At 49.9% G+C, this 20,213-nt stretch overlaps 1 protein-coding gene across 4 annotated transcripts in view; it reads left to right on the top strand.

Annotated features, from left to right (window-relative positions):
• Nucleotides 1-2,219: 2,219 nt before the first annotated feature.
• The window catches only part of IL1RAP (interleukin 1 receptor accessory protein), a 51,414-nt gene continuing 33,420 nt past the window's right edge, over nucleotides 2,220-20,213 (top strand). For 2 of the 4 annotated variants that reach the window (XM_063167023.1, XM_063167026.1), the window contains exons 1-2: nucleotides 2,220-2,322; nucleotides 18,118-18,185. In XM_063167023.1, the coding sequence (XP_063023093.1) occupies nucleotides 18,119-18,185 (67 nt within the window). In that variant the 5' untranslated portion in view covers nucleotides 2,220-2,322; nucleotide 18,118. Of the gene's footprint in view, nucleotides 2,323-2,535; nucleotides 2,638-18,117; nucleotides 18,186-20,213 lie in introns of those variants that run through there. The other 2 variants (XM_063167024.1, XM_063167025.1) reach the window with 2 other exon arrangements.

Genomic DNA, 20,213 nt, shown 5'->3' with positions numbered 1-20,213 from the left:
GAATCTTTTTTATGAGCCTTTCAATGAAGTCTAAAGTTGAATTCTGGCTTTTCATCAAGATTAGAGAAAATTAATGACCCTGGCCTAAAGACCTAATTTGCACTGGCAGGCTTGGAGTTTGGAACAGTATGAATTTCCCAGGGGGTGTGTGTTGGTGACTGTTAACCTGCATTACCAGTATTGCAACAGTGCTGGATCCTCCCAAACAACAATCATGACATGTTCTATCCTAGATCTGTATCTATGGATGGCAGATATTACCTAGAACAAGGAATCATTATTATTATTATTATTATTAATTCTTATAGCAATCACCAGACAGCTGAGCTACTCCCACAGCTGCATTAGGTATCATGACTAAAATATGCAACCCTTTTGTTATTTCATCTTCTATGAGAAAAGTGGACTGTCATATTTCAACAGATGATTTTAAGCACATATTTCTCAGTAAGTATGTTGGAAAATACAGCTCATAAAATGTGCCTTGCTATTCCAGTTTTGCCTATATTCAGTATTGCAGCCAAGTTATACAGATACCTAAAGTAGCTGCAGCCAAGATGGGGTCCTGGAGCTGTGGAGGTCGCATGGAGCAAAATATGCACCAATCTGCCCTTAGAGTGGGGTAAATTAGTCTTCACAGAGCTCTGCCTTAACAAGTTGCTTTAATATTTGGATGGAATTGGGTTAGAGATGGCTTGAGTAGAGCTGATTCTAAGCACAAGCCAAGTAGGCAGATTTTCAAGGGCATTCACCACCAGGACACAGAAGCTGCTGAGATAAGAAACTTTCTGCCTAATTTTGCTGTGCCAGAACCCCGGGAAGGGAAGGAGAGAGAGGTACAGGAGGAAGAGATTTCCTGCAGGAGCTGCAGGAACAGCACTGGCTGCCACCACAGCTCCTTCCCAGCCCCTGGCACAGCCAGGCTGCAGCTCCTGTTCCCCAGGGTGGGGAGAGCTTCAGGTGTGCCCACCTTGGAGGGGTGCTGGGGCTGCTGAGGGCAGGGACCCCCTCTCACAGCAGCCACGTGTGCAGCAGTGCCTCATGCAGCCCTGCAGAGGGATGGGGGCTATCAGTGGCTCCGATGCCTTGGCCAGACCCTGCACCCCAAGACAGGTTTGTTGCAGAGGAGCTTCACGGGATGGGGTGAAATTTCGTCTCCTGGATATCCTGGAATCACCTTCTGAGGATAACAACTGAGGTGTTGAACTCAGTCCAGGGGTTGTAGCCAACAGTGGTAAGAAGCGCTGCAGCACTTTGAGCAGACAGGAGTTTCCTTAGCACCACAGGCTTTGTGTCCAGCCATTTCTCTCTGCTGTCAGCCTGCCAAGATGTGATAAAAGTACCAATAAGGGCAGGTTGCTCACTGCCAGGATGGAAGAGACTCCAGGCCAACCTGAGAGGACAATGAGCTTTCCTGGGCAAGGGCACTCCTACACTAGGGGCTGCACTTAAAATCACTGGCCACATTGTCCTAGAGCAGGTGCTGGCCCAAATCTCTGCAGAATTTTATTCCACTCCTCAGACTCCCTAGACTCCCTGACACCGCCCTTGCAATCCGTTTCAGGAGCCCACTCCTCATCCATCAACAATTTCAGCCTCATCAAGGCTGTTATCTGTGCCAGCGACAGAGCAAAACCAGTGCCACTTCTCTGGGACGAGGCGGCATCAGGATGTCCAGGGAGCCCTGGGAGGAAATTACCAGGAAGGAACCCCAGCACACCAGAGAGGAGAACGGGGAAACTTTACATTCCCAGGGGGCAGGTGGCCCTGAGTGCTCAGGGGCTGCGGCAAGGCTGTGTCCGCCAGCCCGCTCCACCCAGAAAGTGTCCAGAACGTGTCCAAGGGCTCCGGGCCGGCTCCAGGGGCTCCGGACGGGCTCCAGGGGCTCCGGGCCGGCTCCGAGAGCTCCGGGCAGGCTCCAGAGGCTCCGGGCGAGCTCCACGGGCTCCGGGCCGGCTCTCGCCCGCGGCAGGACGGCTCCGGCCAGGAGAGGGAGCCGTGGCCCCGCGCACCCCGCCTCGCACCCCGCCTCCCCCGGCCCGAGCCGAGCCGGCAGCAGCGGAGGGACGGAGCTGAGCTGTGCCTGTGCCCGTGCCCGTGCCTGCTCCTGCCCCGGCCCCGCTGCCCCGCAGTGACCGCGGCGGGACCGCCCCGAGCGCCCCCGGAGCGCGGCCGCGGGGAGAGCGGCGGGCGGGGCGGAGCGGAGCCGGGGGCGCGGATCGGCCACGACGGCGAGGAGGCAGAGGAGGAAAAAGAAGAGGAGGAGGAAGAGGAGGAGAGCGCGGCGTGCCGGGCACAGCTGTGCGCTCCCCGCGCCCTCAGGTGAGCCGCGCTGCCCCGAGGGGGCGCGGGGGACGCCCGTGTTCCTGTAGGCGTGGGCAGGGACAAGGGACAAGAGACAAGGGAGCCTGTCCCGCCCCGCCCCGGCCGTGAACTTCCCCGCACGCGAAGGGAAAGTTTGTGTCGGAGGAGGCGGATTCCAGCCCCGGCGCGGGGGGAGCCGGGCGGCGGCGGCGCGCAGCCGGCAGCGGCCCCCGCTCCTCGGCTGGCACGGGCAGGGGAGAGGAAGGAAAGAAGAGGAAGCGCTCGGGAGAGCCCGAGGAGCAGCGCCCGGCGGCCACGGGCGAGGGAGGACAGGTGGGCACGGTGGCAGCGAGCGGGGATGGGGGCGCGGAGCGGGCGCGATGGGACCAGGGATGCGGGAGCGGAGCGGGCGCGATGGGGCCGGGGACCTCCCGGACCGCGGGGGACCCTGGACGGTCCCTCGGCTATCCCTCGGCGATGCCGCGGTGTGCGGGGACCGAGCCGAGCCGCGGGACCGCGGGTTTGTGTCCGCCGCTCCTGCGATGCCCCGGTCCCCGACATGCGGAGGGATTCGCTTCAGTTCGCTCCCCTGGGCCGTGGAGATGCCGTGGAGATGCCGTGGGGATCTGGGCATTGCTGGCTGGAGCGCTACACGCGCTGGGAAATGCAACTTTAATTTTCATCCGGATCGCAAATTCTTGAGCCTCTGATAGCTGCTCTCTGCTGTCAGACGGGTCTCTGAAATGGAAGTGGGGAGAGGAAGGGGTCAGGCTTAAGCCGTAGCCGGGAAATAAAGTGAAAGAGACATGTGCAAGAAAACAGACTGGAAGCGATTAGATGCTGGCAGCAAGATGGCCTTTGCTGTGTTTGTTGGGGGCAGCTGCCCCCTTATGTGAAGCACGTTTTCTTTTCTTTTTTTTTGGGGGGAGGGTGGGGGTGTATCTGGAGGCAAACTGGATGGTTTCCTAAAAAAGAAGGGGAAAAAGGAAACCATCAGTGCTTCACTATTTCAGGTGTCCCTTTTCTGTGCCAATGTCGCTCTTCCCTGTTACAGTGGCAGTGCTTGTTCCTCACTCTGGGCTGGTTTCTTGCAGTGTGTCTGTATAGTGCTTGGCACAACAGAATCCTGATCGTGGGGCCTTGGGATGTCACAGTAAACTGGATTATAAATGCCCTCTCACATGCACACTCTGTCTTTTCATCCTGACCTCTGCTTTGTGAATAGCTGGTTATAGTGCTTGGATAAAATTCTGGTTGGCTTTACAGATCTTTCTTTTCTTGTAAAATGATGGATTTTGTTCCATGCATTCCATTTTTTGTCCTAGGAAAGGCTTTTCACTTCTGGATTTGTGAGATTGCAGCAAGCTCCTTGTATTATAAAAACACTTATCTCCTTCATAATTAAAAAGTATTATTTTCCTGACACTCCATTTTTAACTGTGCCCCTCTCGGGCAAGCAGAAGTGTCACCCAACACACGCTTCCAGGATTGTGAGGTGTTATTTATTAACTGCACTGTGGAGAGTCCATATCTCATAACTTAGAGGGTCATTTATAACAGGTTGCGTTTGGCAGCTCTGGAAGATTTACTTGCTGTCTTGTATTCCTTGCAGGAAAGGCATCCCTTGTTTTCATGGAGAGCATCACTCCAGCCCACAGGCTCTCGGGTGGGCAGGTTGGTGCTGGAAAGGCTCCTGCTTTCTGTCTCCACTGCCTGCCTGTGGTGAGCAGGAGAGGGCAGGCAGAGAGGATTAAACTCTAAAATACAGATATTCTTCCCTGGAAGTAGGCACGGTTGTTGTTGCTGGGATCACCCTGTCTGGAGGAGCAGCATCCTAAGCATGTAGGATAATGGGGGATGTGGAGAGCAAGCCTGAGAGGACTTGGGGTGGTGGAAGCCTGCAGGGCACTGCAGTGACTGGAAATGTTGAGCTGGGAAGGTGGGAGCTGCTGCATGGAGCTGCAGGAAGGGGCTGTGGGGTGAGAGGCTGTGTTTCTGACTCCATGCACAGATGCAAGGCAGAGCTGCATCTAGACAGCCCTGGGATTGCTTTCCATGTCCCTGCTTCTAGCTTGAGTTCAAAGTGTCTGCATTGGATATGATGCTTGCTGATGTCTGTCCATGGCTCCCCAGAGTCCAGAGGGTCCTCTCATCCCTCCAGGGTGTGGAAGGAAAGCTTGTGTGTGAACACTTCTGGGCTCTCCCTTTCCAGACTCTGTTGGTCTGTGCAGGTATTCTGCATTTGGGCACTGCCCTGCTCTGGGCTCCAGCAGCCTCATCCCCCGGGTCAGGTAGCACTACCCCAAAACACCTGGTACCACAAAGCACACACAGATAAGAGAGACTTAAGAGGAGTGGTGTAGCAGCCTGGATACTTGGAGGTGTGGGAAATGCCTCCCTGCTGGCCTCAGAGCTGTAAATTTTAGCTCTAAAATAAGCATTCAGGAAGAATGAGGCAGAAAGATTTTGTCCTAGCCTTATTCCTTCAAGACCTGCATGAACCAGATGCCAGCTCTAGGGAGGAAGAATTATATTCTTTATTCAGAATAAGAGTCCAAAATTTGAGTTTTTATTCCTCCTTCTCACTTCTGCTTGGATTTCTCTCTTGGTTATTTTGGCAGGCACATGATTCATATTTCTTTCCCCGTGTGTCCTGGGTCCCCTCTCTGGTCAAGTGTCCTCCCATTTCAGCAAGACTGACTTGGAAAAACTTGCCATAAAGCCCTTGTGACTGCTGGTGTGGGAGAGCCCCAGAGTGCAGGTTGGCCAGGTGGACACTTAGGAAGATATCAGCATGTGAATGCATTCATGTCTTTTTTTTCCCTTATCCTACAGTAATGGGGAGTGCTTTGGGAATAAAAATAGAAATAGGGAAAAGCCTATATAAGCTGAAATCTGTGAACAGCGCCACGTTATCTGGGAACTAAAACACGTTCTACTGTGCAGCTCTGCTCTCCTCCTCCTTCCCCTCTCTTTCTCTTGACACAGCTCATGGATTTCAGTGCCCCCATGAGCAGAGCCTGTGTGCTCTGTGCTGGTGGCAGCCCTGTACCTGGAGCATCTCTGGCTGGGCACAGTGGGGCAGATGCAGAGGCAGAGCTGGCTCAGGTGTGCCATGCCCTTCTCCCAGCTGGCTCAGGTGTGCCATGCCCTTCTCCACACCCTGCAGGAGGCTGGGGGGCTCTGTGCAGGGGGGGCTCTGCCATCCAAGGTTTGTGGCTGCTCTGTTCTGCTCCACCACCAGCAAAACGTGCGCCTGAGGTTCCCTGCTAAACTGGAACAAAGCAGCCGCTTCTTTTGGGAGTATTTTAGGATTTGTCCCCCCCACAGCAGTGCTTTTGCCAGGCACAGGGCTAATCTGACGTTTCTCAGCCTCAGTGCTGGTCTGTGTGAGGCTTTTGCACGCGATTGAGCCAGATGAGCTCAGAGAGAGGGCAAGGAGGGAACTGATTTGGGGAAATTGCTTCAGTGGTGCCTGCCCTTTGGGGAATTTCAGTCTTGGCCACTGCATTTACTGTGTTCAGCCTCAGAAGTTCCAATAAGACACATGCACAGAATATGATATTCATAATTTTGGAGTCTGATTTTACAGAAAATAAAATACAGGAAAACGAGTGTACAAGTGTGTGTTTTGTTACAGGGTTCTCTAAAAATAGTTGCTTGTGAAACAGTATTTTCACTACAAGTGAAGAATTGTGTCTTTAGTCAGTCCTTTGTTAACCTAACAACTCTCAGTTTCATCAAATGGGAATATATCCCCAGGAATTCCTCTGACAAAGGTTTCCCCTGAGTCTGGATGATTATCCAATTACAATTTAAAGAAAATTACAGCAAGGATAATTGGCTAAAGATAGAAGTATCTGAGAGCGTTAGGGAAAGAGAAGGAGAGAGCGAGAAAGTGAGAGCTTCACTTTCTCATGTGAGTAAATGAGAATTATTTCAGTCCTTAACTTTTGCAGTGAGTGGATTCAAGGTCCCTGGTGTTTGGATCTCCCTCCCTCTTCCTCCCTCCTCTTCTCTTCCTCCCTCTACTCTGCCTTCTTATGTGTTGACTTGATATTTAGATGAAAAAGTTACATTGATTCTTGTGGAATCTTTTTACATTTACATGTGTTAACAAAATGGGGCTGTTAACTTAAACGCTCTATTTGCAGCAGAGAATGAGACGTTTCCATGAATCCTGGGCTCACTCGGGGAAGTGGTAGGTGGCTCCTTCTCCTGGGAGCACTGGGAAGGTGCCAGAGAGCCATTAGCTTGGAAATCCCACTCAGAGCAGGCCATGAGGAGCTCCCAGCCCTGGGTGCCCAGAGAAGGAGCCCCAGGGCCGTGCCTGGCGGGACCCTGCGTGCCCAGCGCTGCCATCCGTGCCCATCCCGGGCACTGAGCTGCCATGGCACGGTTCCCTCCTGCTTCTGAAGCATTTAGGCTGCCTGCAGGGCCACTCGCTCTTTGCCATTGCTAGCAGCTCGCTCGGGCCAGGCTGGGCAGGCTGTGCTGTTTAACCCTTGCAGCGCCGGCCGTGGCTCGGGGGCTCTCTGGGTGCAGGTGGCGCAGCCTGGCCGTGCCAGGTCAGGGCATGGCACTGGGCTCCCCAGGCAGCTCCCAGCGCTGCTTTGCCGAAACACAGAGCTACACCCTGAATCATTCGCTTACACAGATACTTAAGGAGCCTCTTCAGCTTCACTCAGCCAAGGTGTTATCAGAATTAGAAGAGGGCTTTAAAAAAAAAAAAAGATTAGGTTTTAATACTTCTCTCTTTATCTGGGAAAGCTGCTGGGTTTGCTTTTGTTTGTTTGTTTTCCTCGCAGTTTTCTTTAATCCCTTGCATTACTGAAATAAAAGTGTGGTGGAGTATCTTGCCTCTCTTAGGGCTGATGCTGTTTGTTTAGAGGGATGCGAGATTTTTCCAGCGTTCTGAGGAAGATTCGTAGGTATTTGATCAATTTCTGTGTAAAGGCTGGCAACACTGTGACTTAAATGTTTATCCTTAGTGCTGACAGGATGTTCTGGAGTTGTTTAACTGTATATTTGTAACAATTATGATGCTTGGCAAGAAAGACATGTTTTCTTCTCAGAGGGAATTTTTGTTGGTTTTCTTTTTTTGGCCTTTTTCTGCCTGTGAGTTGTGGTTATAGCTGCCTTTCTTTATCATTTTACTTTTTGTTGTAGATGTAAATAAAGAGCTAATTACAGTTAATCTCAGTGCAAAGGAATGAAATTTTAAAGCGTGAAAAATAACACCCATCTGTTGGATTTGCAGTAACATTTTGGGGTTTGCCTTCTACTTGGAAGGATGCCAAAACTTATCTTGCTCAATTTAAAGTTTTCTTTGCAATATTTAAACTGGATTTTTAATAATTTATAAAAACAAACAGAAAGGGAAATAGCTTTTCAAATTATGTTTGGTCATGTTCTTTATGTGGTGGCTGCTAAAATGTGAGCAGCTCTAACTGAAATGAGCCAAATTCTGTAGGAACAGGTTGAAGACCTTTTGGAAAAGCGTCCATTTTTCATAATAATGCATTGTATTTCTCTGTTTCCTGCTTGCTGGGGCTCAACTAACCAGCCCCAAAATTACTTGTTCCAAGGGACCTGTTCCTTAAGTAGCTACTATTTAAGATAGGCTCAGAACCCTGGTTTTTTGTGGTGGGTATGTGTTACTTTTAGCTCCATCAGCTCCACTGACTGTTGAGCTCAGGGAATTAATCTATACTTTGCACTCATATGTTATCTTTCATCTCAGCATCTCTGAGCACTTTAGAGATATTAAGATGCACTGCTGTGGTGTGAGATTGGGAGAGGCTGTTCTAAATGTGGCTGGGGAAACAGAGGCACAGATTTCAGAAGCCTCTGCTAATGCACTCAGTTCAGGGGCCAGCCATTTATAAGTTCTCTAATGCCTGATTATCAGGGAGGCACTACAGTTTTTCATATACTGCATTTGGTGATTGATGCCTATATACAGATTTCATGTTTATTAGCCAGAAACTCATATTTCTACTCTAAACTAGAGACTGTTTTAAAATCTTCAACCTTAGAGACTTACAGGAGCCTAGTAAATGGCAGTGTAAGGAGTCCAAATTCCTAGTTATTTTTTCGCAGGTTAGTCCTGTTGCAAAAAGTAAAACCTCACCTCCCTCCCACCATAGTAACATCCAGAGCCCCACCTACATGAATTTATTAGCAATCTGTTGAGTCAAAGCTCTGAGATGTGTAAAAAATACTTAATTTGTCAGTGAGAGCCATGCAAATTCACTCTAATACAAATAATTGGATTTGTTCTGTTGAGAAATAGCCCCTCTCCCCTCAAGCACAGATACCTCCAGCCCTTGTTTTCAAGAAGGGATCTGGGTAGTGGGAGGAGGATGTTGCTGCCCAGCTGGCAAGCTGTGGAGGTCTTGAGGGCACCCAGCCTCTCTGAATGAACACAGATGTGCTGCTGGATCCCAAAATGTGTTACTGCAGCAAATTGTGCTGGTTGCATTTGATTTGAGCTGATGTGTTGGGGTGACTGAAGGACAGAGCTCAGACTCCACCGGAATAGCATCCCAATGGACTGGGATGGGATTTCCCCCATATCCATTCTCTTGAAGAAATAGCCCCAGTGCATTTACCTTTCTCCTCCTTCCTTGTCCTCTCCCATGTTGCTGTGTGGAATTTTGGGAGCCTGGTTAGCTCTGGATCCTTGGGAGGTTTCACACACACAGACTGCTGACCCCACGGAGAGACAGAAACGCTTTTCTCCAGGCTGGCTGTGTCTTCCTTTTCTCCCATTGCACAGGGGAGCTGTACCTTGCATTTCAGCCCTCTTGAATAGTCCAGGAGGGTCATGTTTCTCCCTTAGAAATGTTTTTTGCCCCCTTATCTGTCAGGTGCAGTGACTCTGTAGTTGCTGACATGACGTGTCAAAGAGCAGAAGGGAAACTCAACCCAGCTGTGTTGGTTTTTGCATGGCCCTGTCTCCCTGTGCTGTTGGTGGCAAGGAGGGGAGGGGCTGGGGGGAAAAAAGTGTTTTAAGGGCTTTCTTTTACTTCTCATTATCCTCTTCTGGCTCTGCTAGTAATGAATCCACTTTGTACCTCTAGGCTGAGCCTGTTTTGCCCTTGGAGTGTTTTTTTTCCTGGTCCTTATCTAAACTGATGAACCCTTCATTAATTTCTCCTCCCTTCTGCCCAGCTGTGGCACAGGAGGGGAGGGTGAGTGAGCAGCTTTTGAGGGTGCCTGGTACCGGGCCAGAGTCAAACCATGACACCAGCTTCCCAAAGATGCTCAGAGATTGCTTCCTCTCAATGCAAAGATGGGAGCCAGCCCAGGGCTGGGGTCAGCACAGGTTTGAGAATATGAAGGCATCTACTTCCTGGCATTGAGGGTGCTCAGAAATGAACATTTCAGAGGCTTTTCAGATTTTTGGCTCTTTGCAGCAGGACTTCAGTGCAGAGCAGCATTTCCTTGTGTCTCTGCACCTCGTAGCCTTTGGAAATGTCAGCAGTGCATGTATTGCCTTTTGTTTGTCATTCAGCTGGAGAAATGAATTCATTGCCCTTGTGAGATCAATCATATTCTCCCCAAATAATTCATATTGATGACAGTCACAGCATACTGCTGCCTGCAGCTCCATCTCAGCTTTCCCACTGTGTGGGTGCTGTGGGTCACAGAGCCGGACTTTTTCTCTCAGGAGGCTCCTGGACTTCAAGTTTCAGGGTGCTGTTCTTTGAAGGTTGAATTTCGAGATGCACTGATGGGGCCAGTGCAGGCAGAGCCCGAGCAAGTTCCCTGTGATGGTGCAGCCAAATATTTGCAGAGGGAAATGTTAGAGACATGGGGAGCAAAACACATCACAGGGGGGGAAGGATTGTCTCACCCTTGTTTCTCTTCTCCTCCTTTTTTGTGTGTGTACACAGCTTTTTCCAGTCCCCTTTGCAGAATGCAGCTGTACTATGCTGGCCAGAAGGGGACAGGTATGCAATAGAAAGCTGCTCTGATAGTCACCAGGAGGACCAGGTGGGTGGGTTGGGAATGTGGAGGGCTGGAAGGACCTCCAGAGAACTGCTTTTAAGTGAGGTGCTGACTTGGGGGAGGCTGGTAGCTCCTGGGCCTTCTATTTTTATATTGCTTTAAATTGATTGATGTGTAAAGCACCCTTGGAGCAGCCTATCTGAGCTGCAGGACAGGGATTGAAGCATCTTGATGTCTTATTCTTGTTTGCTTTTACTTGTAAGGTTAAATGGGATTAAATTAACATGATTAATATAAGTACCAGGTGTGGAAATGCTGTGTGGCCCAAACTTGACAAAGAAAATCTCTTCTGACTGGCTTTTACCCTTGAATATTTTGCTCATCCCAGGATACCCAGAGTCACTTGAGGGAATCATTCCTCAGGGGGAGCTGGGCTTCCCCACTGGCAGCAGCACAGGCAAACCTGGTAGTGCTGGAGACATTGAGGAGTTTGTGGCACCACAGGAAAGCAGATTCCTGGGAAGGGAGGGGAGAGACAATGATGTGCTCTGGAGCATGGTGGTGCTTGGAGGAGTTTTGCCTGTTGTGTCCCTCTCTGGAGGAACAAAAGGGGAAGGATGTTGTCTGAATATGGAGCAGCCACCCTGGGAATCTGGTGCTCAAGCACTTAGTGGGAAGGAGATGAAGGAGCAGGTATGTAGCTGCCAGCAAGGGCTTGAGCTTAAAAAGCTCTTGGAGTGATTTTGGCACTGAGAGCCTGTTGCAGGTGGTGCTGAGCAGGGCTGTGTGCAGCCCCTGGTGTGGCAGGGCAGATGGACAATGGGGCTGCCGGGCACTGGTTGGACCAGGCTGGGCTGGCCAGGAGACGCCTCCTGGGAAAGCTGCTCTGGGTTTGAGAGTCCTGGGCCTGTCCTGAAAAGGCATTCAGCCCATCTGAAAACCTGCTCAAGTCTGCATTGTGTTCTCTGGATTTGGAGACTCGTGCTGAGCTGGCTGGGGCTGCTGCTGTGCAATGTGATGCACAGTGTGGATGTGCTGCTGTGCCCACTGGGGCAGTGGAACACCCTCCCAGGGAGGGCAGTGGAGCTGCTTACATTGTAAAACCATTACAAAGGTCAGGAGGAGAATGTATAAATTAAATCCTTGTTCTCAGATGTCTCCAAGTGTTCCATGAAAAATTGGAATTTTTCCACTGAGGGGGGATCTCACTTTGGATTCCTTGGGTCTTCTCAGGTCTTTGGGCCACACTGATTGCAGATTTCCTTTTTTCTGTGCAAAGATTGGTTTTTCTCAGTTTATTTTGTGGCAGCACACTATTGTGTGTGTTTCTCAGAACTCTCCCTCCACTATAACACAGCTGTCCAAAATAGAAGCATTGTGTCTGTCTTCATGGAAGATCTCAGCTCTCTTTGAAGCACTGTTGGAAACTTTTCATTCCTTGGCTATTCACACATGAAAAATAGACTCTCTTAGCTGGATACCTTTCGCTTGAGCACAGAAGTGCTCTTGTAGCTCAGTGTTTGAACTGCTCAGTGGCCAGTGTGGATCCATTTGTAATCCATGCTGTTTGATTTTATAGCTGTGGCTCTGCTTGCCCCTTTCCAGCCCACTCCACAGATCTCTAGGCAATAGTCCCAGCTGCCTGTTTGACTTGTCCAGGTGTGCATATTTTGTAGAGGTGACAGAGAGCTCGTTTATTTTGGATGTATGAAATGTAGTGTGCTCTGCCTGCTAAATTGGTGGCAGAGCATACTCAGTGGCACCCTGGACTCCAGCAGAGCAGTGTGCAAAATCTGTAGCATTTCTGCTTTTCCAGGTCCTGAGAGGACCCCAGGAGAACTGCAAAGGGAAGCAGGGGATTACAAATTTCTTCAGGTACATTTTCAAGCCCCCCCCCTCCACTTCTCTCCACATGCCTAGATTGCACTTCTTTCTTTTGTCAGGGTGAAAAAAAACCTCTGAGTTCTCATTGTTAGCATTAAATCTGCTGAGCCAAAAGGATGCCAGGAGATGATGTTTAAGTGCCAATAGCAAATCACAAATTCCCTGCCTGGAAATCTCACCTTCATGTCCCAAACATTGGCACTGGCAAATCTTGCGCTACCAAGGAAGCTCCCAGGAATGACTCACTGTGAATGAAAGTCTCCACGCTTTTTCCCAAGCCTCTGAGCTTGAGGGGAGGCTGCTGCCAGCCCTGCCCTGGGGAGCCCTTGGTGCTCCTGGAAGGGCAGCCTTGCTTCTGCAATTTGTGCTGCTCTGCTGAAGGAGAAATAGCTTGGGATCACCTCCCACGGTGACTCTGGAGCATCAATGCTGAGCTTGTCCATCCCCATGTTGGGGATTCTGTAAAATGTCTTTATTAAAAAGCCATCAGGCTGCAGCCCTTGGCCTGGATGTGCAGGCAGGGAGCCAGGGAAGGGCCATGGTGGGTGACAGGCAAAGGGAGCCAGCTTGGATGCCTGGTGTCGTGTCCTGAGCTGGCTGAGCCACTGGTTAAGAAGACTGTTCCCAGGTTTTCTTGTTGTGTGTTTGGTTTTGGTTTGCTATTTTTGTCCTTCAGGGTACTCAGTAGCTCTGGATGTAAAGCTGTGTGCCAGTGGCCAGGTCTGGCCAAGCAGGGCAGAAAATCCTTTGTGCTGGTGACAGGAGACACCTCTCACCAGGGCAGCTTTCCATCTGACCCCCACTAGTTTAATTCTTGTTCCCCTCTGCAAAGCAGGTGTATAATATCTGCCATGATTCTAGCTGATTAAAAGCTTTCAGGCTGCCCAAATTTCAGCATTTCCTGTGGTTCTGATGACATAAATGACTTTTGTAATAGAAAAATTTCAGAAAAAAATTCCTCTCAGCCTGCTGTGATGTCAGGCAGGCGATGCCTGGTGAGTGCAGCCACCCTGGCACAGGGGGGACTCCAGCCCTGATTTTGCAGGTCCCTGCCTTAGGTGTGTCACCATTATATGTAGTGACTGGGTCACACCTCTGGCTCCTGTGATATCCCTGACTGCAGGGCAGGCTTCAGCTCTGCTTGATCCCTGCTGAAATGTGCCTGGCTGTTTGGAAGCTGCTGCTGAGACAAATTGGGCTCCCTGCCCTCAGGAGAGATGTGAATATTTTATCCAAGGACAGCACTGGGCCCTCTGGTCGCTGTGCTGTGTTTGAAGTGATGAGTGTGGCGTGGCATGCACGAGAGCAGCGAGAGTGCTGCCAGCTGCTCTGGGTGCTCCTCATCACACTGCTCTGGATCCCTCCCTGCTCTCTTCCTGGGAGCTGGCTGGGGATGAAAGTTGCCATTAATGTGGTCGTTCCTCCTGGGCAGTAAAGGCTGGACTTCCAAAAGCTGTGCCCTGTCTTCCTGCCTGGGTGCCACAGTCTGTTCCTCTGGAGGGCTGTCCCTGGCACTGACCAGTTCTGGGCAGGACACAGTGGCACCGTGGGCACCACAGCAAAGGGCAGTGCCAGGCAGTGCCCACGTGGCCTCTGGAGGAGATGCAGGCTCAGAGAGACACTGTGCAGGCTAAGTGGCACCAAGATGGTTCATGCTACAGTAATTCCTCCTTTTGTCTGACTTACTCCTGCACATACTGAAAAGCAAAAGTGTTTCCTGGGGGGCTGAAGGGCCTTTTCCCATTTTCCATTAGTGTTTTTGCTGTTACTTTTCTGCAGCTGCTTTTTCAGGCAACCCTTTGTCTGCCTTTTGGATTCTTTGAATTTACTTGAACTGTGCATCTATTTTTCCCCATAAGAAAACCCAGCAGACTCATGGAGCAGCCTGCTGCAATGCTGCAGTGGGATGGTGCAGGGACCCAGGGCCTGTGGGCTCCCTGTGAGTGGGAGCAGAGAGCTGAGCCCCTTTCCTGAGCACCAGCTCTGCTCTGAGCCCATCAATCAACCTCCATCTCCAAGTGGCACAGAACCAAAGCATTTCCCAAGCTAGCCCACTCTGGATTTTGCCAGCCTTCCCGTGTCTGTGTCCCAGTTTTGGGGCTCTCAAATGCTTTTGAGTTGGGACAGAATTACAGAGAGAAAATACTATGCAAAATGTGCTTTGGCTGAAATTTTTTATTTCCTCTTTCAGAAACTGCTTTATTTTATACTCCCTTTCAGTCAGAGCACTTAGTGGCAAGGTTCTGAAGGGCGCTTTTGTTCTGCAGGCCCTCGTGTGACTTCTCCATGAAAAGCAAAAAACCTATCAGCTCTCATAGAGGCTTCTGGTTAGGAGGGACAAAGGCATTTTTCCTGGAAAATGCAGCATTGTTCTGTAGAATTGGTACAGTGTCTTTGAGAATAGGTGTGCAGTAGTTACTCTGAGTGCAGTTCTCTTTGTTAATTACTTGACATCTGTCTTTGCTTTTATAATTGCTGATAGAGTGCGTGGGCTTTGCAGAGTCCGTGCTGCTAAAGGCAGGAGGGATTGATGCCTTGCTGAGGTCTCTTTGGCAAGGGTGTTTTGTTAAAAGGTGTTTTAAATAAAAATATACATGTTTTTTTTTTTTTTTCTGACAGAAAGGCCACTTGTGACCAGTATAAAATGAAAAAAAATCAGACTTTTCATCCCCTTTGATGTTAAGAGCATGAGACGCTTCCATGATTGTGCTTCCCCCCACCCCACTTTTCTTTGCTCGTCAGCAGACAGAAGGTGAAAGTTTAAAGAAAAAGGTGCTCCGGAAGGAAAAGGGAACAATTTCTGATTTGAAACAAAGTGAACATTTCAAGTGAAGTTCCTGAAAAAAAACTCTAGCAAGGGCTGTGATGGATCGTTTTTCTAAATTATGAATTATTATTAAAATGTTAACTTATGGAGACATTAAGAGCACCTCAGAGTATATTGGTCTCGTGAGAAGTTCCTGGAGTGCTGAGGATGTATCAGAGCTCTCCAGCTGCCTCCTGGCTGCTCTGATTGCCTGCTTGCTAGCTGCAGTGTGATTTCTGAGCTGGTAAGCTCTCCTGCTCACTGATTTTATTCTCCTTTTATTTTTATTTGCACTGGGTGGATGCAGCTGGGAGGAGCCTTCTGCTGCAGCCTGGGTTTGCACTCCCTGGCCTCTGGCTCCTTTGGTGTTTGGTGCAGTTCTACAGGATTGCACAAGGAGTTCATCAGACAGCGCTGGAATTGCATCACAGGCAGGAAAAATGGCAACATGCTCTGTCCTGTCACGAAACACAGGCAGGTTGCTGGGAAAGGTTGACAAAACTCTTCTGTTCCTGGCAAGACCAGGGTGGGTTGTGGTCCTGTGGTTCTTCGGGGCATTGCAAAACCCACCCCTCTCTGCAGCAGCATGCTCTTCTCCTGTGTCACCACAGGACTGCTGTGGAAAGACCTTTTTATTTGGGGGGATATCACAGGTTTGGGGCTGTTTGGGTTTTGGAGTGTTTTTGAGTAATCCACAGGAACAGAGCTGAGCTGGCAAATTCTGGCATGGTCAGGGCATCCAGGAGGGTGTGATGGCTCCCCTTGACCAGCCCTTGACTCTGTGCCTGTCCCTTCCATGGTCCTTTGCATTTGTGTAGAGTGGGAGCAGCCAGGGCTGTGGTCAGCTGTGTCCCTTCTCTGTAATGGAGAAATTGCTGTAATCTGACAGGCCCTGTGTCTGTCTGTCTCCACTGATAAGATCTCTGGAAAGCCTGGAATGAACCAGAAGGAAATCACTCTGTGTGTAAGGCTCCTGATTTTATAGCTGGGTAGAGCAAGAAAAAAAGGATTTTCCTGCTAGTATGCAGAGCATGGAAATCTTGGATACCTTGCTCATGGGAACCTGGTGGCTCTGTGAGACAGTTGAAAGGAGCATGTTCCTGTGAGCACAGCTAATAGATGTAAATATTAGCTCACTGCAGAGTTCATGTATCGCCCAGTGAAATGTAGTAGTTTATTTTGGCCTCAGGCCACGCAAATGGCCTTGCTCAATACAAGGGAAACTCATCCAAAGTCCGTGGTAGTTCCTGCTTGCTTCGGGGCTTGATGCAGTCTGATTTGTGCAAAACACAGGAGGGAGTCGCTGGAAAATAAGGGTGAGTTAGGACACGCTGTGCATTTAGCTAATGACAAATGGAGAGGGAACCATGAGGGATCTGGATTATGGGAATGATTCCCTGCCACTCTTTACACCCCCTTTCTTCAAGCATCTCAATTACCAAAAGTTCCTTAATTCCTACCAGGAGTGCAGCATGTTGGATCTCGCTGTCCAATCTGATGGCATAAAAATGTTTTATCTTTCTTCAGCATTTCCAAGGGGTGGGAGTACTTAACATTGTTTCTTCCCTATGGAGTCTGAAGTAACATTGGGAGCTGGTTGTAGGTGGCAATAGAGAGAGGTTTGATAAGCAGCTGGCATTTCAATTTGGAAGAAGTGGTAGGGGATGCTCAGCCCTCTCAGCTGGACTCCAGGGAAAAAAACCCCCTCACTTCCTTTCTTGCTTCTTGGCCATTTTTGAAAGCCTGATGGCTTCAGAGGCAGTGTGCAGCCCTTTCCATGGACTGTGCAGGGAAGAACAGGCATGCTTCAGATTTCCTTTGTCTCTTTGAGATGAGCGCAGCAGAGGGAAGGCATCGCACAAAGGCTTTTCAGATGTAAGCCCTGAAAAGGAAGGATTCAATATCCGCTGCTGGGCTTTGAGTAGTGCAGTTCACGTGTCCCGTTCTTGTTAATCTCTGCAATCTGTGCAATCTTAGGTGTTCTCTGCCTATGCTCAAAGCCCTTCTGTGTACTGCATATATTCTGGGCAGGTTTTTGAGGGAGATGTTTAAGGGAGCTCTGTGGCTTCTCCCCCCGCACTTTTAGCACACCCCGATGGAGCAGGTTTCTCTGTCATCTCATGAGCACATTCCTGACAGTATCACCATGCTCATTACTGCATCTGCCTGGCAGAGCTGAGATGCTTTGATGAAGTTCAGCCTTTTAACCATCTCTTCTCCCTTTGTGATGTGACAGCACACAGGAATATCAAATGTGACCTTAACCCCTTTAATGAGAGCATCTAGTAGATGTCAGTTTTCATGACTACCAGCTTATAAATTGCATCCTGAAAAACCTAGAAACAGAGGGATATTTAATTCCAGTGAGTGAGCAGCTCTGAGAGCTGAATGCCAGATACTGGAGTGGGCAGCCAGTGAAACTCTGGCAGTGTACATTTATCTCAAATTACAGGAAATTGTGTTCTGTAGTGGGAATGGAAAAGTTTGGGATTGTTTTTTTGCTTACCACTGCTGCTTAGAAAGGGTAAGCCTTTGTTTAGATCCTTTCTGAAAAGTGTAGAAACCTGGCGTTCGTTTACTCCTGAGTTCCAAGGAGGGTTTGACTGGGAAGGGCTGGTGAGGCCCTGTCTTGTCTGCACTGCCTGCAGGAGAGGCTGAAGCCGGCTGTGGCAGCTGGCCCCTTTGCAGGTCCCTGGCAGCACACCTTGCCAGCTGGGACTGCTCTGGTGTGGTGTCCTGTCAGTGTCAGACACACATTCAGTGCAGATGTGCTGCAGCCACTCGAGCGCTCTCTGCACTTGTTCTTAGAGGTGACCAGAAGGAGGTCTTGGCAAAGCACCTTCTTTTGGGAGTCAGAGCTTGGGGTTTGTAGCCTGCAAACATCCATTTGACTCCTTGTGCTCCTGATACAGACTATTCTGGTGACTTGTCAATGAGCTGGGCTGTCCTCTTCAGAGCCATCATCTCCCAAGCTTGGCGAGCTGCCACAGGCAGAGTGAGGCTGCCATGAGGGTGCTGTTTTTGAGGAATCTTAATGAAATAAAAGAGGGGCGTGCCAGAGTTAAAGGGTCACAGGGTGAATGGAGGAATAAACACACAGAGTTTAGAAATGGCCTGCAGTGCTAAAACAGTGTCAGATAACCAGGTCTGTGTGCTTTGTCTCCCAGGATGAAGATGGTCAGTGTCCTGCTGGTTTCGCTCTGGCTGTCCATGGTCACCCTCAGCAGAGGCTCAGGTAAGGACATGGCATGTGATGGACCTGCCCACTTCTGTGCAGAGAAGAAAACTGTCTGCAGTGAGTTTTGAGCATTTGCAGGGTTTCTGGGTTAAATGGTTGTGTATAAAATACTTTAGTAAAATGCATGAACACAGTGTTGGTTCTGGGGCGCTGTTGTACAATGGTCTGTGTAGAGATGACCAGTGTGGTATGAAGAGGTGCATGAGCAAAGAGCAGCAGCACCTCCACCTAAAAGTGCTTTCAAACTCCATCTGTGCCCTGTGTCAGTATCATTATTGCCCTTCTGTGAGGGGTGAATCCAGGGCTTGGCCCATGGAGCTGCCTTGTCCCTGAGCTGCAGGAAGGACCCAGGCTTGAACCTGAACTCTGCTATCCCTGGCTGGATCCGGAGAGGACCGAGATTCAGCTCTCCAATTCTGACTCATGCCTTAGCAATGCAAGGGGAGAGGGGAACTTCTAGAGTAAGAGGAGCTCTGATACCAGTCTCACTGAGTCACTTTCCTGACAGGAAATATGTTGTCATGCTCGCAGCTCCTCTGGCACTCGTTCAGCCCAGCTCTTGTGAAGAGGCAGATTGTGCATGTCTCGGCTCCGGACTTCCTATTTGGGGGTGGAAGGAGACAGCATGATTTGCAGGAGGCAAGTGGAAAGGGGGAGGGAGGAAAGAACAGGAGCTGGTTTTATGGGGGGAAATGCTCAGAAATAAGGGCTGTACAGGGGTTTGACGAGTCCCCCCATGAACTCTTGTCCCTCTGCAATGCTGGCAAACAAGCAGTTGCAATGTACCCCGAGCAGATGAACAGCTCTTCTGTCATTCTCTCTTGGACCACACTGAATTATTGTGGGCCAGATTCACAACGTGCACTTCAGCAAGGTTCATCTCAGTGCAGGGTTCGTGGCACAGGCTGAAGCCTGGGAGGTTTTTCTCCTTGGGCAGCCCAAGGGCTGCAGGCACTCACAGTGGGCTGTATTTTAGTGGGGCATGTCCCATCCTCGCTGACAGGGGAAACAGCAATGGAGAAAATATATGGCCTAGGTCTCCTCCAGTGAGCCCCAGGCAGTAGGAGTGTGTGGGGAAGGAGGGGCCCAGGGACATGGATCTCAGCTGCTGGCTGGGAAAATCCCTGCTTTGCTTGTGCTTCTGGACGAGCTGTTCTGCTCTCCACCAACGCAACATCCTCCTCCTGCTGAGGCAGCATTACAACACCCCACGTGCAGTCATCTTGGGATTTTGCAGAAATGAGAGGTAGGTGCAATTGAATCAGGATTGCCCAGGAAATGTTAGAGCAGCTCTGGAAGCTAACACAGTTGGCTGGGAAGAAGCTGATTTCAGAAATGAGCACCCTGGCATTTGGGTCACACAGGCTCGTGCCAGTTGATTTGGCAGAACCAGAACCCTCCATGCATTTCTGCAGGGCATTTAGTACTTTTTAAACATACCTCCTTTAGCAGAGATTTGTTGTACAGGGTGGCCAGAACCCTTGTAGAGTGCTGCAAGAATGTGAGTCAAGTCTCAATACATGAGACACGTAGTCAGTTAAAATACACTTCTCCTGCAATTCCACCGCAGTGTGTGCATTTAATTTCCTGCAGGTCTGTGGGTGTCAGATGCACTCTTCAGTTCAAAGCTTCCTTTTTGTGCCATGGACTTCATAAACCGGTTTGGGCTGTCAGAATGTCCTTTGTTATTCATGATGGGCTTGGATGGCTGTTTGTACTTGGATGGAGGGGCAGCCGTCTGTGCAGCCCTCTGTTTCACTGCAGGGTTTCCTGGGACTGGCACGAAAAGGAGACTGGAGCTCGTTTCACCCTTGCAAAGTCATAAATACATAGCAGTATGGCAGAGTGGCCTTGTTCTGGAAATGTTACAGCATTTGGGCTTGCTTTTCCTTCTTGGAGCAGGGTATATGGGTGGGGGGAGCAGAGCTGAGCTTATCTGGAGTGAATGCAGAAGGGCTGTGCACAGTCTGCAGCTGCCCTGGTGGTCACCTAACATCAAGCAGGGCCATGGAAATGGGCAGCTCT

Source organism: Melospiza melodia, chromosome 12, assembly GCF_035770615.1.
Source record: "Melospiza melodia melodia isolate bMelMel2 chromosome 12, bMelMel2.pri, whole genome shotgun sequence".
In the NCBI taxonomy this organism is placed as follows: domain Eukaryota; kingdom Metazoa; phylum Chordata; class Aves; order Passeriformes; family Passerellidae; genus Melospiza; species Melospiza melodia.
The sequence above is the reverse complement of the archived record's forward strand: the minus strand, read 5'-3'. Positions and strand labels throughout refer to the sequence as shown.